General features: G+C 37.9%; 1 protein-coding gene, 2 long non-coding RNA genes and 1 pseudogene across 3 annotated transcripts; all 4 read left to right on the top strand.

Annotated features, from left to right (window-relative positions):
- The first annotated feature begins 2,690 nt into the window (after window positions 1-2,690).
- LOC122342757 lies at window positions 2,691-4,021 on the top strand. Its single transcript, XR_006250642.1, has 3 exons — window positions 2,691-2,813; window positions 3,349-3,419; window positions 3,944-4,021. It is a non-coding gene; the product is annotated as an uncharacterized LOC122342757 (long non-coding RNA).
- Window positions 4,022-9,485: 5,464 nt separating this feature from the next.
- Window positions 9,486-15,231, top strand: LOC122342807 (annotated as a pseudogene).
- A 1,874-nt stretch (window positions 15,232-17,105) lies between these two features.
- Window positions 17,106-17,784, top strand: LOC122342758. The gene is made up of 3 exons (XR_006250643.1): window positions 17,106-17,196; window positions 17,373-17,412; window positions 17,722-17,784. It is a non-coding gene; the product is annotated as an uncharacterized LOC122342758 (long non-coding RNA).
- A 482-nt stretch (window positions 17,785-18,266) lies between these two features.
- LOC122342755 (NLR family CARD domain-containing protein 3-like) lies at window positions 18,267-20,228 on the top strand. The gene is made up of 2 exons (XM_043236824.1): window positions 18,267-19,286; window positions 19,440-20,228. The coding sequence occupies exons 1-2, from the start codon at window positions 19,153-19,155 to the stop codon at window positions 20,224-20,226; spliced, it is 921 nt and encodes a 306-aa protein (XP_043092759.1). The 5' UTR covers window positions 18,267-19,152; the 3' UTR covers window positions 20,227-20,228.
- The last annotated feature ends 398 nt before the right edge of the window (window positions 20,229-20,626 follow it).

The raw sequence follows: 20,626 nt of genomic DNA, 5'->3' as shown, positions 1-20,626 counted from the left end.
TATAAAACCTGATTGTGAGTTTCAGTGATTTCCTATCTCCAGAGGGGCCGCTCCTATATTTCTGAGTCGCAGTTAGATTAAACAGTGGAACAAGATATTAAGAGCAATACATTTAATTGAATATAACGTGTACCCTGTGCTACATACTCATAAACAAAAAAAAAAGTTTTTATTGTATTTATGTTGTATTGCAAAACACTGTTATTGTTACTGATACAGAATAAGTTTGACAAGTTAAGGGTGGGATAAGGGATAGTGAAGTAGACTGATAGTAGAGCAAACAAACTTAATATATATATGTTATTCTTGCTGTTTCTCCACCACATATATGTACTGCAATCATTATGTTATTATTCTGTTACTGTTTAATCTTAAATGAATGTTGTATGCTGTGAGAAAGAGAAGAGAGACATTCTCTAATTTAAGGATATTATCACATGATGACGCTGTGAAGCAGTAATTTTAATTTTGAATGATGTTTAACTAAACATGGAAACAAACACAGCTAAAATGATTTAATAAAATGTACTGATTATCATCATATCTTTATCTTCTGCTTTCTGAAATCCACCTGCATTTGGGCTGGCGTGAAATAGATTTTATGTTGACACAATTGAATATGTTTTGAATTTTTAAATGAAGCATCACTGAGATCCTGTTGTTTTTGTGGTGTGTTCACTGTAATTCTACAGTGTTTAGTGTAAATCTACATTGTATTCATTGTAAATGTTATAAAGAGCAATTTGACCTTTTTCTATCAGAACGTGAAATCTGACACAACCCGGACCAAGGACTTTCAGTGTGCTCATTAATTAATGAACTGTCAGTTGGATTCAGTTCAGCTTAGTTTATTTGATGAACACTCTCACGATATATTGCTCCACTCTAGAGAGATCAGATTTGTCAATTGTGTTATTAAACACAATTTAGCTGATACTAAACATAGCAGAGAACCTTAATATTATGTGAATAAATAAATGAAAGCATTATCATTTGTACACTAGCTCTCTGATACATAGCGGTCACCACAGTGGAAGCCATTTTGAAACATTTAGGTTGTAGTACCATGTCCCAAACACCAACTGGTGAACCCCAAATTGTTGTGTTTTTATCTATTTTTTGTTTTAAGATATTATAAAATATAGTCAAAATGACTGTGGGAAAAGGGGATGCCCATGTACCTTGGGAATAAGTGTTACATACAGGTGCATCTCAATAAATTAGAATGTCTTGAAAAGATAATTTATTTCAGTAATTCAACTCAAATTGTAAAATGTGTGTATTAAATAAATTCAATGCAGACAGACTGAAGTAGTTTAAGTCTTTGGTTATTTTCCTTGATTTTGGCTCACACACCCAACAAATTAAAATACTAAAATACTGTTCATTTACTGTAAATGTGCTCAATACTTGATAGGGCTCCTTTTACTTTGATTACTACCTCAAATCGGTGTGACACGGAGGTGATCAGTTTTGTTGAACTGCTGAGGATGTATGGAAGCTTAGGTTTCTTTGACAGTAGCCTTCAGCTCATCTGCACCTTTTGGTTTCTTGTTTCTCATTTTCCTCTTGACAATAAGATTATCTATAGGGTTAAGGTCTGGTGAGTTTGCTGGCCAGTCAAGCACACACCAACACCATGGTCATTTAACCAAGTTTTGGTGCTTTTGGTAGTGTGGGCAGGTGCCAAACTTTGCTGGAAAAATGAAATCAGCGTCTTGAATACAGTGACGCTGGTTTTTTAAAAAAACAAAGTGGACCAACACCAGCAGATGAGACTTTTTAGCAACTTGGTCTATGAGCTTCTTCGCCCTTCCGCCAGACAGATTCCAAATGAAATACAAAACTTTGTTCTCATCTAAAAAAAAGGACTTTGGACCACTGGGCAACAGTCCAGTTCTTCTTCTCCTTAGCCCAGGTAAGACAGCAATTCTATATATACAGACAGACACATTGCCTTCAGAAGGACAGTTTAGCTTTTTTAGCATACTTTTGTGCTTATTACAGAAATAATATGGCCTAACCTACTTTGAAATATGATACTGTTATAGGTGTGAATTAATTGTAAGGATTTCAGACATTTATCTGCATTTTAACTATATAGTGTATTATAGTTCAAAATCATATGCATTTAGCTGAATTTCAGAGTGCTTTTTGACCGCTTATGTAGGACTAAAGTACATATTTACTGTATATAGATTTTTATAATATTGATTCAGAATTCTCTGTAAGGTGGAAAAACATTTTCGTCTTCATTTGGATTGAGGTTGAATGCTTAGGAACATGGAAATGGAATAGAATAAAATAAAATAAATAATATTGCTTATCCTCTCATGATACATCAAAATCAGTTTACCCCTAGACACATTGTTTTTCTTTTTTGAAACATAAACCCCATAAAAAACGATGCAATACTCAACTGCACTACTAAAACAGACCAGATGAGTCCATACATAATTATACAATAACTATATATTATTATGTTATTATATATTATATATTCTCACAGGTGGAGCAATTTGAGAAACTTACTCAGTTCCTGAAGGAGGATGAGGAGCAGAAGGACGTCAAAATTCAGAAAAACACCATCCTTAGGGATGAATTACAAACAAAGTTTTTTTATTTTTATTTAATTAACTCTGTGTTGAGTTACAAACACCCACAACTGCTTTGAGTCCACTAGAGGAGAAGAAGACGAGAAAAGAGAAGAGACAAGAGTGACCTTGACCGAGTGACTAAATGAAAGTAAAACAAAGGATAATATTTTAAGAGTTTCAACCTATACCCAGACTTTTAAGTGGCAGCATAGTGTGGTAAGTTCAGAGCTTGTTTCTTGTCTAACTATGTCGATATATATAAAAAAGTTTACAATGGAAATTGTGATGATAAGTTATTGTGAATTTAAAGATATTTTGTTGCCAGAATAATGTAAATCTTTTATGATTGTATGATTCAGTGATTGTTGATTCTCTTGATGTGCCATGACATGCTCTTAAAAATGAATGCAGTTTTTACATGAGTCTTACATGCTCTTCTTTTATATCACAAACACTGCGTTATTGCTGAACCTACTGCTTCCAAATTTCTAGAATTGTACTGTATATTAAACATTAAAAACTGAATTACCAGTGAGAATGATTTTGTAATGTAATAAAACCTGAACAAAACAGCCAAAGATATTTGATATGAACCATCACAAGATTTTCATTGCTCTTATAATGTTAAAATTAATGTCATGACCACTTTAAATGTTTATATGTATCTTGAGTGTTATAAAATATTGTTTATGCATTTTATAATCGTTTTTATATTTTTTTATAATTAAATAATATTTTCCACTTTAATAAGATAAAGAGAAGTGCTTCCAAAATGAGCTCGCATGATAAAATGAAGAGAAAAGACACCACCATTGATTTCAGGTATGACATCAATACGATTGCTGAAATATGACTGAATAAAAGTTGTAATATAAACATACACAACTGGAAGCGGTGCAACCAAGAGAAAAACTATGAAACAAAGAGAATAATTTGTTGGACATCATTTAATGCATATTCATGAAAAAATAAAGTAAAACTAAGTCAGGGATTCTGATCATGTTTAGGTCAGCAGAGAAGTCTTTGCTGGACACCAAATCTGCCACACATAATATTTTTTCCACTCAGTTATGTCATAAGCAAGATCTTTTCTTATTAAAACATATTATGTCATGCGTTCCATTATAATAGATGTATGCTGCATTATGGGAGCAAGTGATTGGTCACATAATGCATATTAAATCGCTAGTCTGTCAATATACTGTGATCTAATAGCTGTACTCAGAGCCATGGCTCGATACTGCCAGAAAACTGAATGGGGGTAAACTAAATTAATAGCCAATTTTCAATGTTGTCTGTTTAAGCATACAATACATACTTGTTTGTCTTTTGTTTGTCACTACCAGCAGGTTGAAGAGACTGAGATCAGATGCTGCTGGATCCTGCAGCAGTGTGTCTATGAAAAGTACAAGATCAATGCCTTGCGCGCACCTACGTTCAGTGATGGAACAGTGACCTCTGCCCCACAGTTAGTATAAGTATAGTATATGTAGTTGCTGATTTATAGGAATGGGCAATGTTTCAAATATATTTTAAAAACAATATTTTTAATAACATTTGCATTTTGCATTTTGCATCAGACTTTTAAAGCTGCAGTGCCATGTAGTTGGATTCTTTTGTTGTTGTTTTTCATGTACCATGTGCTCTGTGTGCCCTACTTCCTGTCCTCTGTTAATTGTCTCTATTGAGAGTTATATTCTTGTCGAGTACTCCTTTCCTGAACCACACAGTGACAGAAGAACGGTCTTCAAACAGTTTATATAGCGGCGTGTTTCCCTTTTTTTATGTTCTCCCCAATGAATGACCTTAATTTCCTCAACCTCCTGCTGGAGCAGGGGGAATGCTCTCTCGAGGGCTACACAGAGGAGTTTGTCGCCCTTGCCAGTGACTCGCGTTACCCGGGCAGCTTCCTGTGCTCGATCCACTTTCACAGACTCAACACCTCCACACAAGCAAAGCTGTCTGAGAATGGGCCTTGAGAGGCGTTGCTGCTTACATCGAGTTGGTGCTGGTGTCGTGCAGTTCGCCAGTGACTGTTCAGCCTGTGGACAGCGACACCAACCCCACTCCAGATCCAGAGACCATAGACTTGGCACATCCCATGCATCCTGAATCCCCCCTCCAGCCGTTCTGAGTCCCTGCCTCCTGTGCCACCCACTGGTTATTGCGCAGTCAGCACATTTTCTAGAGTCTGCCCCACAAGCGCGCCCTCCAGTGATTGCGCTGTCAGCATGCTCTCCAGTGACCAGACATCAAGATTTCCCACCCTTCCACTCTATTCTGCCTCCGTTGATGTCTTCCTGCAGTCCCTGTACTCACCCTCAGCTCACCATCTGGTGCTGGGGTTTGCCAACGGTTCGGCCAGTCACCATCGCCATCATTGGAAGAGGATCCCTCACCTCGTCATCTAGCCTCCAAGTCCTGGACTTCACCTCAGCCCATAGACCCCTCGGCTCCACTGTGGCCCATCAGTCCTCCAGCTCTGCCAGGCTCCATCTTCCTCTGGATTCCTCACCTCCGGCTTCACGTCATCCCTCCATCCCTCCGGCTCTGTCAAGCTCCTCCATCCCTCAGGTTCCACCTTTGGCCTCTGTCGCTCTGGTTCCACTGTGTCCTTCTAGTTCCCTGTCTCCTCATCGGTCGCTGGTGCCAACAGTGTCGCCTAGGCCCTCCTGCTCCTTGGTGTCACCCTGGCTCTTCGGCTCTCCGTCTCCTCCACCACCTGCTCCACTGCCGTCGATCAGCCGCACAAAGTTGACGGCCATTCCTCCTCCATTGCTCCTCCCTCCGTCAGCTACACCGTGGGCCGTCATTTCTGTGCTCTGGATCCTACAGATCTCCTCCTACTTCGGACTCCTCCCTGTCTCCTCTCTCCATCTGTTCCATGGACTCTGTTTGCCAACCCCCTCCTGGGGCCGTTCTCCACCAGAACCTTCTCCCAAGATCCCATTCTCGGTGCTTCTCTCTCTCCTGACAAAATGGTGTCTTCATGCTTTTGTATTGTAACTCACAGTGTTTTTGTTGTATCATTGCATACAGTGCACGTTTTACTGGATGTCGCCAGAACCAAAATTTTAGAGTTAAACTCTGCATTAACTGAAGAGCTGTGGGACAATGGTCTGCTCCAGAGGCCTACTGCATCACTGACCCCACTACTGCACCTCGCTACAGTGGAGATACTACAAGCGGTTCGAGAGAAAGCAAAGAGGGGTATATGCGAAGGTATGCAGCTAACTCCACACAAGCCAGCTATCCCCACCATCTTATTGGTGAACATTCGCTCTTTGGAAAATAAACTGAACTATATCAGATTACTATGATAAACACAGAGGACTGTAAGAGACTGTTGTGTTTTTGTGTTTATGGAAACATGCTTCAACAACAGCATGCAGATTTAACAACACGTGGAGCTGTTGTGGTCTGCAAACACTGCTCATCTCTGGTGGACTTCATGATTATTAAGTGCCAGCCATTCTATCTACTGAGGGAATATATGGCCATACCGTTGCTCTATATATCTCTCCCAGTTCCAACAACAACTACAGGAGAGTGACACTAAATGATCTGTACCAGGACATCAGTAAGCAACAGACAGCCCACCCAGATTTTTAATCTTGGCTGGGGATTTTAATCATGCTGACTTAAAGAGTGTGTTCCCAAAATCTACCAACATATTGACTTTCCAACAAGGAAACAACACATCAACCCTCCCCCACATCGGTGCCTCAAAACCATGACCATCTTGCTAATGCCTGCATACAGACCGGTCGTCAAATTTACCAAACCAGTTCACAGACAGATTCAGAAGTGTGGCTATAAGGGTCATCAGAAGCCCTTTAAGACTGTTTTAGCACCATTAACTGGAGTATGTTCAAGCAGGCTGCACGATACAATGACGTCACAGACCAGAATACACAGAGACTGTTACATCCTACATCATCAGGTGCATCGAGTCATAAAGTCCATCACTGTCTGACCCAACCAGAAGCCATGGTTGACAGGAGAGGTCTGCAGACTCCTAAAGGCCCAGAACGCTGTCTTTAGAGCTGGAGATCAGGAGGGCCTTAAGACCGCTAGGACCACCCTGTCCAAGACAGTACTCCAGGAGATTATCGTTTCAGTGACTGCAGAGACACTCAAAGCCTGTGGCAGGGATTCAGTCACAGACTTCTAGCCCCCCACCCCCAGACCTGCAACAGCTCCGTCCCACTGCTGAACAAGCTGATTACCTTCTTTGCTCGCTTTGAGGAGGCAAACAGCACCACAGCACAGAAGACTCCACCTCCCTGGACGACCAGGTGATGATGGTATCCTGCAAAAGAGCAAGAAGAACCTTCAGCAGGGTCAACGCATGCAAAGCTCCGGGTCCTGACAAAATTCCTGGGCGTGTTCTGAAAGAACACAAACATTTTCAACACCTCGCTTAGTCAGGCTGTTGTCCCCACATACCTCAACGCTAACATCATCATTACAGTGCCGAAAAAGTAATCTCCATCCTGTTTCAGTGACTACCATCCAGTTGCAATTGAACAGCTAGTCATGCACCATATCAAGTCATCCCCCCATCTCTGGACCCCTTTCTATTTGCATATTGGTCCAACCGCTCAACTGATGATTCCATTGCCACTGCCCTCCACTCAGCACTCACACATCTGAATAAAAAAGACTCATGTGTCAGAATGCTATTCATAGACTTCAGTTCAGCATTTACTACAATCATCCCTCAACAGCTCATCTACAGAGTGGTTCAGCTGGATCTTAACACTTCGCTGTGAAACTACAGTACAGGTCATCATAATTCAATCTGCTGCCATCAAGGAGGAGACTGCAGGGAGGAGTCTCCAGACTAGGACTAGTAGACTGAAGGACAGATTAATACATCAGGCTTCATAAGACCAATAAAAAACATTTTTTAGTAAATTGTTGACCTTCTGGAAAGTATGTTCATTTACTGTACATGTACTCAATACTTGGTAGGGGCTCCTTTTGTTTTAATTACTGCTAGCATGGAGGTGATCAGTTTGTGGCACTGCTGAGGTGGTATTGATTTCTTTGACAGTGACTTTCAGCTCATCTGCATTTTTTGGTCTCTTGTTCCTCTTTTTCCTCTTGACAATTCAGGTCTGGTGAGTTTGCTGGCCAGTCAAGCACACCAACACCATGATCATTTAACCAAGTTTTGATGTGTTTGGCAGTGTGGGCAGGTGCCAAATACTGTTGGAAAATAAAGTCAGAATCTTCAAAAAACTCAGGCAGTTCAGCCTTGACTGGGTGCACTGACCAAGTCCAACTCAACACAGAAAAAAGATTCTCTACACAGGGTAGAGCTTGCTCTTTTTCCAGTTTACCTGAGGCTCCAACTGGCTAAGGTACTGGAGCACCAGGTCCCTGTGATCGCACAATTGTTCTTGAAACTGGGCCATGATGAGCCAGTCGTCCAAATAGTTGAGGATCCTGATGCCCACTGAACTGAATCATATAGCCAAGTTGTATCGTACAGACAGACCTTATATATGGATGCTTAAATAGGTGTTGTATTTCTATAGGTAGATGGGGTCAGCTGAAAGTCAGCTGATGCAAGCTTGACTAACGTGAACGCTATGCTAGATTTTTTTTTTGAGCTGAACTCACACCCTGAATTTTTATATGTACACAAAAGGCCTATTTCTCTCAAATATTGTTCAATGTTGTCTTAGGCTGGCCACAATAAAGGGCCACTTACACAGCACAATGCCACAGATGTTTCAAGTTTTGAGGGAGAGTCCACTTGGCATGCTGGCTGCAGGAATGTCCAGCAAAGCTGTTGCTTGTGAACTTAATGTCATTTCTCTACCTAAGCCACCTCAAAATCACAGATTATGTGTAACAACATCAGCCCAGGACTTCCACATCCAGCTTCTTCACCTCCAAGATCTTTGCATGACCAAAGGATTTCTGAAACTGTCATGGAACTGCATCTGCATGCTCGTCATCCTCATTGGGGTCTTGGGATTGTGTGAGTAAGCGGAATGCTGATGCCCATGGTGATGGTGTGGTTATGGTATGGACAGGCGTATGTTATGGACAACAAACTCAGGTGTATTTTATTGATGGAATTTTGAATGCACAGAGATAACATTGGTTCCTGAAGGCCATTGTTGTGGCAGTCATCCCATCATAATGCACCGCCCCATGTTGCAAGGATCTGTACACAATTCCTGGAACTGAAAACATCCCATTTCTTACATGGCCAGCAGACATGTCACCAATTGAGCATATATGACATAGTGTTTCAATTCCTGTGAATATCCAGCATCTTCACACAGCCATTGAAGAGGATGGACTAGAAGGTGATTCTTAGCATGTATGTGCATTAAAAATGTAGTTTCTGTGCTTTGGTGAATGTAAGGGGAGGATAAATGTCTCATATGGAATTTCAGTCTGGTCCTGAGGGGGGATGACTCTATGAAGAGTTTACAATATTGATTACTATTATGAGTTTACATGTGATGAACATGATGTGCTGTGTCTTTTACCATTAATCTTGGTTACTCAAATTGACATTATCCTTCCTTAGTTGGCAGTCTGTTGGATCTCCTGGCCCATAATTTTACAACATTCTGTTGTCCTGGGCCTCTGTAGTAGAATTTCAGCTTCTCATGTTTCAATGTTCCAATCAAATTTTAAAGTGTCTGATTCACTCTGAGATCCAACAATAATCTGCAGGTTTTGTTGTTAATCACTGCTGGTAGCTCAGTTTACTGTAAGAAACTGCAATTACAGGTTTTTAAACATAAATTGCAACAAAGAGGCAAAACTTATGGACTGCAGCTATAAATACAACAGTTGTTTCCAACTACAGTCCTGGAGGTCCCCAACACTGCGTGTCTCCTTAGTATATTTAAAAAGAACAAATAAAATAGTATTCTGTATTTAAAGTATGTGTATTTGAAATACTACTCATTCCTGCTGATGTATTGCAATTTCATTTTAATTTTCATTTTCATTTAAAATTGAAACCGAAATGAAAACTAAATGTTCTCCAAAATTTGCAACAATCCACGGCAATATTTTGCTTAAACAGTCATTGAAATCACTGTTATTGCCATTTTCAATGTTTAAATTTTAGCATTATGAAGATAGATGATACAACTACATGCCACAATCAGACCCATTTCAGACAAGAAAGACATGAAGCAGTCCTGCAGAGAGTCAAAGACCAACACAAAACCAGCATGAAGACAATGTATGAACACATATTTGAGGGAAACAAACTACAAAGAAACCAAACCCTCTTGAACAGGATTTACACACAGCTCTACATCATAGAAGGAGAGAGAAGGGGTGAATGAAGAACATGAGGTTTTACAGATGGAGAAAACACCCAAAACACAGCACAATGTAATCAACTGTAATGAAATCTTTAAGCCTTTATCTACACCAGGATGTGAAGATAGAAACAAAATCAAGACAGTTCTTACTAAAGGCATCGCAGGAATTGGAAAAACCGTCTCTGTTCAGAAGTTCATTCTAAACTGGGCTGAGGGAGAAGCCAATCAGGATGTAGATTTCATGTTTGTGTTTTCATTTCGAGAGCTGAACTTGATTCAACATCATCAGTACAGTCTTCATAAACTTCTGCTGGACTTTCATCCTGAGCTTCAAGATCTGAGTTCAAAGATTTATGAGGATTGTAAAGTGATATTCATCCTAGATGGTCTAGATGAAAGCAGAATGACACTGATGTTTTCAGATGATGAGAAGGTTTGTGATGTGAATGAATTTTCCTCAGTGGGTGTGTTGATGTCAAACCTCATAAAAGGAGATCTGCTTCCCTGTGCTCTCATCTGGATCACCTCCAGACCAGCAGCAGCTAGTCAGATCCCATTCAAAAATATTAATCGTGTAACAGAGATTCAGGGTTTCAATGACCCTCAAAAGAGGAATATTTCAGGAAAAAATCAGTGACCAGCATCAAGCCAGCAGAATCATCTCACACATCAAAAGAGCAAGAAGCCTCCACATCATGTGCCACATCCCTGTTTTTTGCTGGATCTCATGCACTGTGCTTCAGAAGTTCCTGAAAGAAGATCTCAGTGCAAAAATCCCTCAAACTCTGACTGAAATGTACATCCACTTTCTGCTGATTCAGATTAAGAGATGTTATGATGAGAGAGATCCAGACAAACCTTTGAATTCCAAAATAGCAGTGATTGTGAAACTTGCTGAAGTGGCATTTAATGAGCTGATGAAGGGCAATGTGATGATCTATGAGAGGACCTGATTGAAAGTGGCGTAAATGTCGCTGATGCCTCACTGTTTTCTGAAATTTGCACTGAGATCTTTAAGGAAGAATTTGTGATTCATCAGAGGAAAGTCTACTGCTTCATTCATCTGAGCATTCAAGAGTTTCTTGCTGCTTTCTATGTTTTTTACTGCTATTTAAGAAGCACATCAAATGCTCTTAAAGCTTTTAATTCTATGCTGAATTTGCATAAAGGTGCAGTAGATAAAGCCTTAGAAAGTAAAAATGGACACCTGGATCTGTTCCTGCGGTTCCTGCTGGGCATCTCACTGGAGTCCAATCAGAGACTCTTAAAGGATCTACTGACACAAACAGAGAACAGCTCAGAGACCATAAGAAAAACAGCCCAGTACATTAAAGAGAAAGTCAAAGATGGACATGAACTCCCCACTGAACGATCCATCAATCTTTTCCTCTGTCTGCTGGAAGTAAAAGATCAGACTCTGTCCAAAGAGATTCAGGATTTTGTGAAATCAGAAAAACACTCAGAGAAGAAACTCTGCCCTGCTCACTGCTCAACAATTGCCTACATGCTTCAGATGTCAGAGGAGGTGCTGGATGAGCTGGACCTGCAGAAATACAACACATCAGATGAAGGTAGAAAAAAGACTCATACCAGCTGTGACCAACTGCAGAAAAGCTCTGTGAGTGTTTTTTTTTTTTACATTGTTATTTACATTTTTACAGCATTAATGTTAAAGTAATTATAATAAAAATACATGAAAATACATAGGCAATTAAATTTTATTTTCATTTTTTCCCTAAACTGTGCATAACGATGATTCGCAATTATGTTATAACAGGATGATTTGATAGACCATTTTTCTTTCTGCAAAATGTGTTTAAATGGAAATAAATAGGATTTCTCATTGAATATATCTATGAACTAAATATAATTTTAATATTAATGTGTTTTGGGGGGCGACCTGCAGTAAAAAAAAAAAAAGAAGTGTAATAATGGCAGTAATAATTGACCAGATTTTCATAATAATATATAATATTTAATAGATTATTAACATACAATTTCTTTCCCCATTCATTTGTTATGACTCGCAAAATGCATAATAAACATGCTCCTTGGGGTCTTCATATGAGGACATTCAATGTCCTGTTTCGTAATAAAAAGTCATAATATAATTTGAAACCACAAGATGTGGATTAAGATGTGGATTTATTCAAAAATTATTATTAATTATTACAGATATAATACAAAATACTTACTTTTTACGTCAATCCCTGTTCTAGTTGTATTGCGGTAGGGAAAACCTTAGCGCAAATGTTTTATTTATGATTAAATCTAGCTGCATTCAATTGACCACATAAAGATAGAATAAATAGATATAAGTATATATTATTGCAATGCTAATTGTAGAATGAATTTAAAATTGTATTAATCTGTATTCTGTTCTGTTTCAGTCTTGCTGGCTGTAATCTTACTGCTCAGCAATGTGACATTGTGTCATTAGCTGTACAGTCCTCAGAATCTGCCCTCAGAGAGCTGGACCTGAGTAACAATGACCTGCAGGATTCAGGAGTAAGGCTTCTCTCCGATGGACTGAAGAGCCAAAACTGTCAGCTGGAGATACTGAGGTCTTTTAGAACATTCATTCATTCTTTATTTATGAAGCACAAAAAAAAAACAACTCAGGGTTGACCAAAGTCCTGTATTAATTAAGATAATTCATATAAAAATACACATGACAAACACCAATAATGGGTTAATACATCATACTAAGTAAATGTGTTTTAAGCTTCGATTTGAAAGAGGAAAGCGATGAGAGCATTAAATTGACACTGGAAGGCTATTCCAAAGTTTAGGACCTGCCTGATGCTTTAACCTCGATCTACAGACAGAGAGTGTTCCAAGGCCAGTGACCCAGAAGGAATGTGATAAAAATAACATATCTGAAAGACACTATGGTGTCAAGCCATGTAAAGCTTTAAAAACAAAGACTAAATTCATAGTTTAACTGGTATCCAATGATATACATTTGAAGTCGTCCAATCAATGATTGATTAGCTCCATAACAGAATGAATTGCAAAAATCGAGGCGTGATGTAATAAATGCAGTTAATTCAATGTTTTTGAGAAGAAAAAGGTTTGACTGTTGTAAGATGCCATAAATGATAAAAAAACAGGTTTTGACAACAGCATGAATTTGTTAATCAAAGATATTTTAGATATTTTTCACACAGAGTAAAATGAGAACTTAAAACACAGAGGTCCAGTTTACAAAAAATCATAGGGATCACTTTGACCAAACTATAAAACTTTGGTTTTACTCTCATTTAAGGCTAAAAATTGTGTGAAAGGCAAATTTTCACTTAATGAAAACAAGCTAACAGAACCCCTTTGGAGCTTGAGTCATTCAGTCATTCAAGTGAGATATAGTTGGGTGTCATATAGGTGGAATGATACTCTATATTTGGAAAAAATGGAACCCAATGGCAGCAAATACAGAGTGTAAACAATGTTAGCAAGTTCAGCTCTCAGAATTGAGTTTTTAATGTGCTGTGTCAAGTTAAAAAAATATTATTTTTAAAGAGCCTGTTTCAAGAAGTTGCATTACACTGCTTGGCTTGCACTCCCTTTAGAGAGAATGACCTGTCAACAGTGATTTCTCAGGCATTTGAGAGTCGAGAGCTTGACATACGATGAAGTCTGTTGTGTGTTTGTAGTTTGTCAGGTTGTATGGTGACAGAAGAAGGCTGTCGTTATCTGTCTTCAGCTCTGAGTTCAAACCCTTCACACCTGAGAGAGCTGGACTTGAGCTACAATCACCCAGGAGAATCAGGAGTCAAGCTGCTCTCTGACAAACTGAAGGATCCAAACTACTCACTGGAGATACTCAAGTATGTGGCATACATGTTTAAAAAATCTAGTTTATCTTAATCTTAACAAAAACATTGCTTAGAAATTCTTTCTTTTGTGGTACTTCTCAAGTGTGTTTGCTAGTTTCAGTCCGAAGCAGTTTAAAAAGGAGGTGTGAACACCCTCAAGTTTAGTAATAACACATACATATATAAATACATATATTTTTTTGTAGATGTAGACATTTAAAATGTTATAAATACTTTTTCTCACTTCCGTAGACCCCATATGTGGGGTGAACTGACCCCAATATGTCCTGAAGGCACAACAAAACTGATTTCAAAAAATATTTATTGAGAAAATACTATACAAATGGATTAATTCTTATTAATGCATTCTATAAGAATAATATTTAAAATTCCTTTAATTCTTTATGTCTGTATGTGTGTGTGTGTGTGTGTGTGTGTGTGTGTGTCATTGTAGTTTGGACTATGGAGAGTCTTTCAGGATCCAACCAGGACTACAAAAATGTAGGCACTCTCTGGAGTCACTTTTGCACATTTAATGAAATCAAAATTTTTTAAATTATTTTCCCCTTTGGGTTTAGATTTCTGTGATCTCACACTGGATCCAAACACAGCGAGCACTCAACTCATTTTGTCTGAGAATGGAGAGATGAAATATGTAGAAGAAGAGCAGCCATATCCTGATCATCCAGAGAGATTTAAAGACATTCCTCAGGTTCTCTGTCGAGAGAGTCTGACTGGACGCCATTACTGGGAGGTTGAGCGGACTGGCTGGGCTCGTGTAGCAGTGGCCTATAAAACAATCAGCAGGAAAGAAGGGATGATCTGTAAGTTTGGATACAATAACAAGTCCTGGTGTCTCTTCTACACTGTTGATGGATTTGTTGTCTGGCACAACAATCTAAAGCCACAACATTTCTGTCCGTTCACCCTCCTCTAACAGAGTAGGAGTGTATCTGGACTGGCCGGCCGGCACTCTGTCCTTCTACAGCATCTCTGACACACACACACTCACACACTTACACACATTCAACACTACATTCACTGAACCCCTCTATGCTGGGTTTAAGGTTTTGATTCCTCGCTGTCACTCTGTAAGATCACACAACAGACAAACAACTGACTTCTGATTCCATCTTAATCATGGTCCTATGTCTGTTTATGAAAAGATTTGATGTATGAAGTATATAATGTATGAATTTTAATAACTACACACTATGAATCATTAGTTAAGCATTAGTTAATACTCAATTCATCCTTTATTAACCATTGTACCAAAATTATTATACTTTATTAAGCGGCTTACAAGTGCATCTATAAATGCCTTGTTCTTGAGCATATATATAATGTTTAATAGTTGTATTTTCATGCTTTATTAATGATCAGTTTATTGTTTCTAAATTATTACATTATGTAAAAACAATTATTTAGGAGTTTTCAGTGTTTAAGATCATTTAGAAAGTAAATGATTAACAAATTATTTCAATGCACATTATAATATCGTATTATTTAGACGCATACGATAATAGTTTCTCAGTGTGTTAATAAATGCTTTATTAACACATGTTCGTCTCTAATTCATGATTAAGTCAAGTACCTATAAAACATTTAATAGTTGCCAGCCATCTATTTTTGTGAGCTCATATATAGTGAGGAATATTTTTACCTTGTAACACATTTATAAAGGAGAGGCAAAGTTAAACTAACACAACACAAGAACAGAACTATATATATATTTAGCAAAAAAGGTGCAAAAATGAAACCGTACAACTATACACTTGATAAATGAAAAGACAAACCTCTGCACCCTGAATCATGTGTGTAAATTAGGAGACTTCTAACATGAGCAAAGTTCTGTTCTTCTGGTATGGGTGGTGCTCAGATAAGGTTTTATCATCCTACCCCAGGTGGTACATGACTCACAGGTTAGAATCGGTCCCAACAAAAGGTCCTGTAAAAGTTTTAATTATGCCAGAATTGATTATTGTTTTGTTTTGATTTGGGTATTTAAAGAAAACTGGTGAATCATTCAGGGAAGCATCTATAGACAGAATGCTGACTCTTTGATATCATTTTGATGTTTGCTGATCAGTTGTGTAAGAAAAATGTATTACAATGTATTCTCAATTTGAATTGGTTAAAAATGGTATTTTATTGATTTAAGAATTGTTTAATTATGCCTGGCAAAATAAATGTTCATTTTGATTTATTTCAAACTCTCTGAAATTATTCTTCTGAGTAGATTAATGTGCAGTCCACGATATTGTGGCAGGACAGAGCGTAACCGACGCATGGCGTGGCGAGGCTATCCATTATGAATGTTTTGGATGCTCTGTCGCCATCATTAACACGGTGTTTGGGTATTTTGCGGTTAATTAGTTAGATGTCCTCTTTGTTCAGAACATGCCGGTGGGTAGTTCACTTAAGGCATCATAACCTTCACCCCTTCACCTTCTGAGTAACGGTGGAACTGTCCAGCCGTGTCGAGGGTTCAGCGAAACGGTCGCCTGAATTCCCAAACACTGGGTCCGTAATGGAAAGACTAAAATGATGGGTTCTAAATTCTTACACGACAGGTAACTGTAATCAGTCTGTAAGTGAAAAACACAGTTTAAGAAAGAAAGAAATTCATTATTATTGGAGTAAGACCAAATTATATATGGAGTCAGATCTTTGCATGTTGTGTGCTGTGTTGACTTTAAGTTAAAAGACATTCTCTAATTTAATGATATTATCGCATGATGATGTTATGAAGCAGTAATTTTGTTTGGTATAATAACAGTGAAATTGCGTGTGAGCCGGATCGTATTGAACTGAGCACACAACTAAGATTATTCAATAAACTGTACTGATTATTACCATCACTTAATCTTCTGCTTTCTAAAATCCCCCTCTTGTTTTCTTAGAACTGAATCTTAGACAAAAGCGAATAAACTGGTTCTCGTGGTGTACTATTCCTGCAGTGTGTTCACTGTAAATCTACAGTGTTTAATGTAAATCTGTAGTTATAGTACATTTTAGTAAATAACAACTTGACCCTTTTTAGCCACAGAGTGCAGTCTAAGAGCCGAACCAGATCTAACTAAGCTATTTTCACTCTGTTATTAAACCCGGTTCGAGGCAGCATCTACCTGATACTAAATATGGCAGAGAACCTAATATTATGTGAATAATATGTGTACACTATACAAGGCCGACTGTATCTGACTGGACGTTTATAGTAGGTCAGGACTGAATTGTTTTGGATAGTCTCCATCTAGAGGTGAATGTACAGCATTACGCAGACACATTGCATTCAGAAGCACTTAATTTTAAGTGTGCTTGAAAGTGAAAACTAACTTAAGGTCCATGAGATTGCGATGATGCTCTGCACCACTAGAGGGATTTTTCACCTCAACCAGGTGACTAAATGAAAGTAAAACAAATTTAAAACAAGTTTAAATCTGTGCCTGGACCTTCAAGTGGCAGCACAGTGTGGTAAGTTCAGAACTTGTTCTTTATCTAAACATGTATATATACTGCATAATTATCATGCAATGACAATAATAATAAACCAGTGATGCTGATTGTGCCAAGAAGTGTTCTTGTGCTCATTTACATTCTTTTCATTTACAAAAAGTAATACTGAGTTCTGCACTTATATTGTATCACAGATACTACACTAATACTAAACCTACTGCTTTTCTACTGCAGGTACGTTTTTGTAATTGTACTGTAACAAACATTTAAAGCTGAAATATTGATTTAATATTATATATATATATATATATATATATATATATATATATATATATATATATATATATATATATATATATATATATATAATACATATTTTCTGTAGAAACCTTTGAGTTTACCAGGAGTTCTGGGCTTCTTATTTATCTTTTACATTGCATTTTGTATTTATGTTTAATGGAGCAATACAGAAGGTCTTCCATCTGCTGCAAGACTATCCTAATCTAACGTCCATGTTTTGTTTTTATTGACATATATATCAAGTGTTTCCAAAATGAGTTTCCAAGAGAAAAGGGAGAACGAAGTAACCGCTATTGACTCAGGTATGATTTTAATACTTTTGAAACTTTTTATGTAACTCATATTTCTGTAGCTTAGCATGGTTTCACAATTCCAAGATCAAGGGTTTGACTTCGATAGGCTTTTTCACAGCACCAACAGATGCTGGCCAGCTCTTTAAGGTATATTCGTTGGGTTTTGTTGGATCATTGTGATCATCTGTTACCATGTGTTTTCCTGTTTTCTATAAAAATTTCATCGAGTATCTTTTAATAATAAAATATAACAATACAAAGGTTAGTTAAACCAAAAAACTCTCATGTCATTGCAAACCTGTAAAACCTTTGTTCATCTTGAGAACACAAATGAAGATGATTTTAATGGAATGAAATGGAGCTTCCCTGATCCTACCGCAGACAGCAATGATCCTTAGGCTCAGAAACATTGCAAGGACGTTGATAAAATAGTCTATGTCAGTTTATAGCTCAGGGCTCAGCAATAATTTTACACAGCTACAATAATATTTTTAAGTCTGTGGAGGGTCAGAGAGCTCTCCAAAAATATTTTAATCTGTGTTATGAAGGTTGTTGTGGATGAATCTTATGGATAGAGGCAAAAAGGAGACCAGAAGTGCGAGGTGAGATGTGCAGAAAACATCAAAACATCCATGGGTCAGAAAAATAGCACCCCGTTAGACTTTGCTTGAACTGTAATATGCACTTGGAACTTGACAAAGAGTCCAAAGACATGAAAGGTCATTTATATTCATTTGACAGAAATTTACTGTTTACACAAAAGCAGTAGTGCTACTGTAAATAAAGCCAGATTTCTCGAATGTGCTGCAGATATTTTAATAAGCCTAAATTATCATACAGTATGCACATTTTTCAGAATATATAACATAACATGTACAGAGTTTTACACTAGACATAATTAACATAACCCAACACATATTACACACAACCCTTCCCAGCCTCATAATAAATGAATGTTTTATGTGCATGTGTGAGAAAAGAGGAAACATGCCCCATATTCTGTGAATGGTCGTGGAGAAGCTCTGTGACCAAGATGAACGAAGGTCTTACAGGTTTCAACGACATGAAGGTCATTAATGGCATCATTTTTAATTTTTAAGACATGCGGAGTGGGTGGATTATTGTAGGGTGGTTGTGTTCACACATTGACAACGCAGATTTATGTCTAAACACCATGAAAAAAGTGAATTTTGCATAATAGGTGCACTTTAAATAAAAGAAGAAAAATCATTAATGGATGATGCTTGCCTGTTTATCAAGTAGTACAAATGTGTATGTTAATATGCAATAAAACTGTGTGTGTGTGTGTGTGTGTGTGTGTGTGTGTGTGTGTGTGTGTGTGTGTGTGTGTGTGTGTGTGTGTGTGTGTGTTTATATATATATGCTTTACATATTTGTTTGTATTTTCAGCAGTATCAGCAGGAAGAAGAGATCAGAATCTGCAGGACCCAGCTCTGTGTCTAATAATAGTATAAAGTCTATACATAGACCTCCTTCATTCAGTGATGAAACATAGTAAATATTTAGTTGCTGGTTTACTGCAATTTTATGTCAATTTCAAATAAAATATACTACAATATATGCAAATATATAATTCACACTAATGTGTTTCTTAAAACAGCTGTTGTAATTTGCCATTTTGACTATTCTTTCTTTTAATTTTAACAGTAAAGAGATAGATAATCCAACTGCAATCCACGATAAAACCCACAACAGGCAGAAAAGACCTGAAGAAGTCCTGCAGAGAGTCAAAGACCAACACAAAATCAGCATGAAGAACAAGTATGAACACTTATTTGAGGGAAACAAACTACAAGGAAATGAAACCCTCTTGAACCGGATCTTCACAGACCTCTACATCATAGAAGGAGAGAGAGAAGGGATGAATGAAGAACATGAGGTTTTACAGATGGAGAAAACACCCAGAAAACAACACTCACAACACAATCCAATCAACTGTAATGACATCTTTAAATCATTACCTGACTCAAGATGTGAAGAGAAAGACAAAATCAAGACTGTTCTTACTAAAGGAATTGCTGGAATTGGAAAAACCGTCTCTGTTCAGAAGTTCATTCTAGACTGGGCCGAGGGAAAAGCCAATCAGGATGTAGATTTCATGTTTGTGTTTTCATTTCGAGAGCTGAACTTGATTAAAGATCATCAGTACAGTCTTCACAGACTTCTGCTGGACTTTCATCCTGAGCTTCTAGACCTGGGCTCAAAGATTTATGAAGAATGTAAAGTGGTGTTCATCCTAGATGGTCTGGATGAAAGCAGAATGACACTGATGTTTTCAGATGATGAGAAGGTTTGTGATGTGAATGAATTTTCCTCAGTGGGTGTGTTGATGTTGAACCTCATAAAAGGAGATCTACTTCCCTGTGCTCTCATCTGGATCACCTCCAGACCAGCAGCAGCCAGTCAGATCCCATTCAAAAATATTGTCGTGTAACAGAGATTCAGGGGTTTCAATGACCCTCAAAAGAGGAATATTTCAGGAAAAGAATCAGTGACCAGCATCAAGCCAGCAGAATCATCTCACACATCAAAAGAGCAAGAAGGCTCCACATCATGTGCCACATCCCTGTCTTTGCTGGATCTCATCAACTGTGCTTCAAAACCTACTGACAGATGATCTTAATGCAGAAATCCTTCAAACTGTGACTGAAATATACATTTACTTTTGCTGACTCAGATTATGAGAACTTATGAAGAAATAGATCCAGAGAAAGCGTCTACAGTCCATCAGAGACGTAATTGTGAAACTTGCTGAAGTGGCATTTAATGAGCTGATGAAGGACAATGTGATGATCTATGAGGAGGACCTGATTGAAAGTGTAAATGTCACTGAT

The sequence above is a fragment of the Puntigrus tetrazona genome, chromosome 4 (assembly GCF_018831695.1).
Source record: "Puntigrus tetrazona isolate hp1 chromosome 4, ASM1883169v1, whole genome shotgun sequence".
NCBI lineage: Eukaryota > Metazoa > Chordata > Actinopteri > Cypriniformes > Cyprinidae > Puntigrus > Puntigrus tetrazona.
The sequence above is the reverse complement of the archived record's forward strand: the minus strand, read 5'-3'. Positions and strand labels throughout refer to the sequence as shown.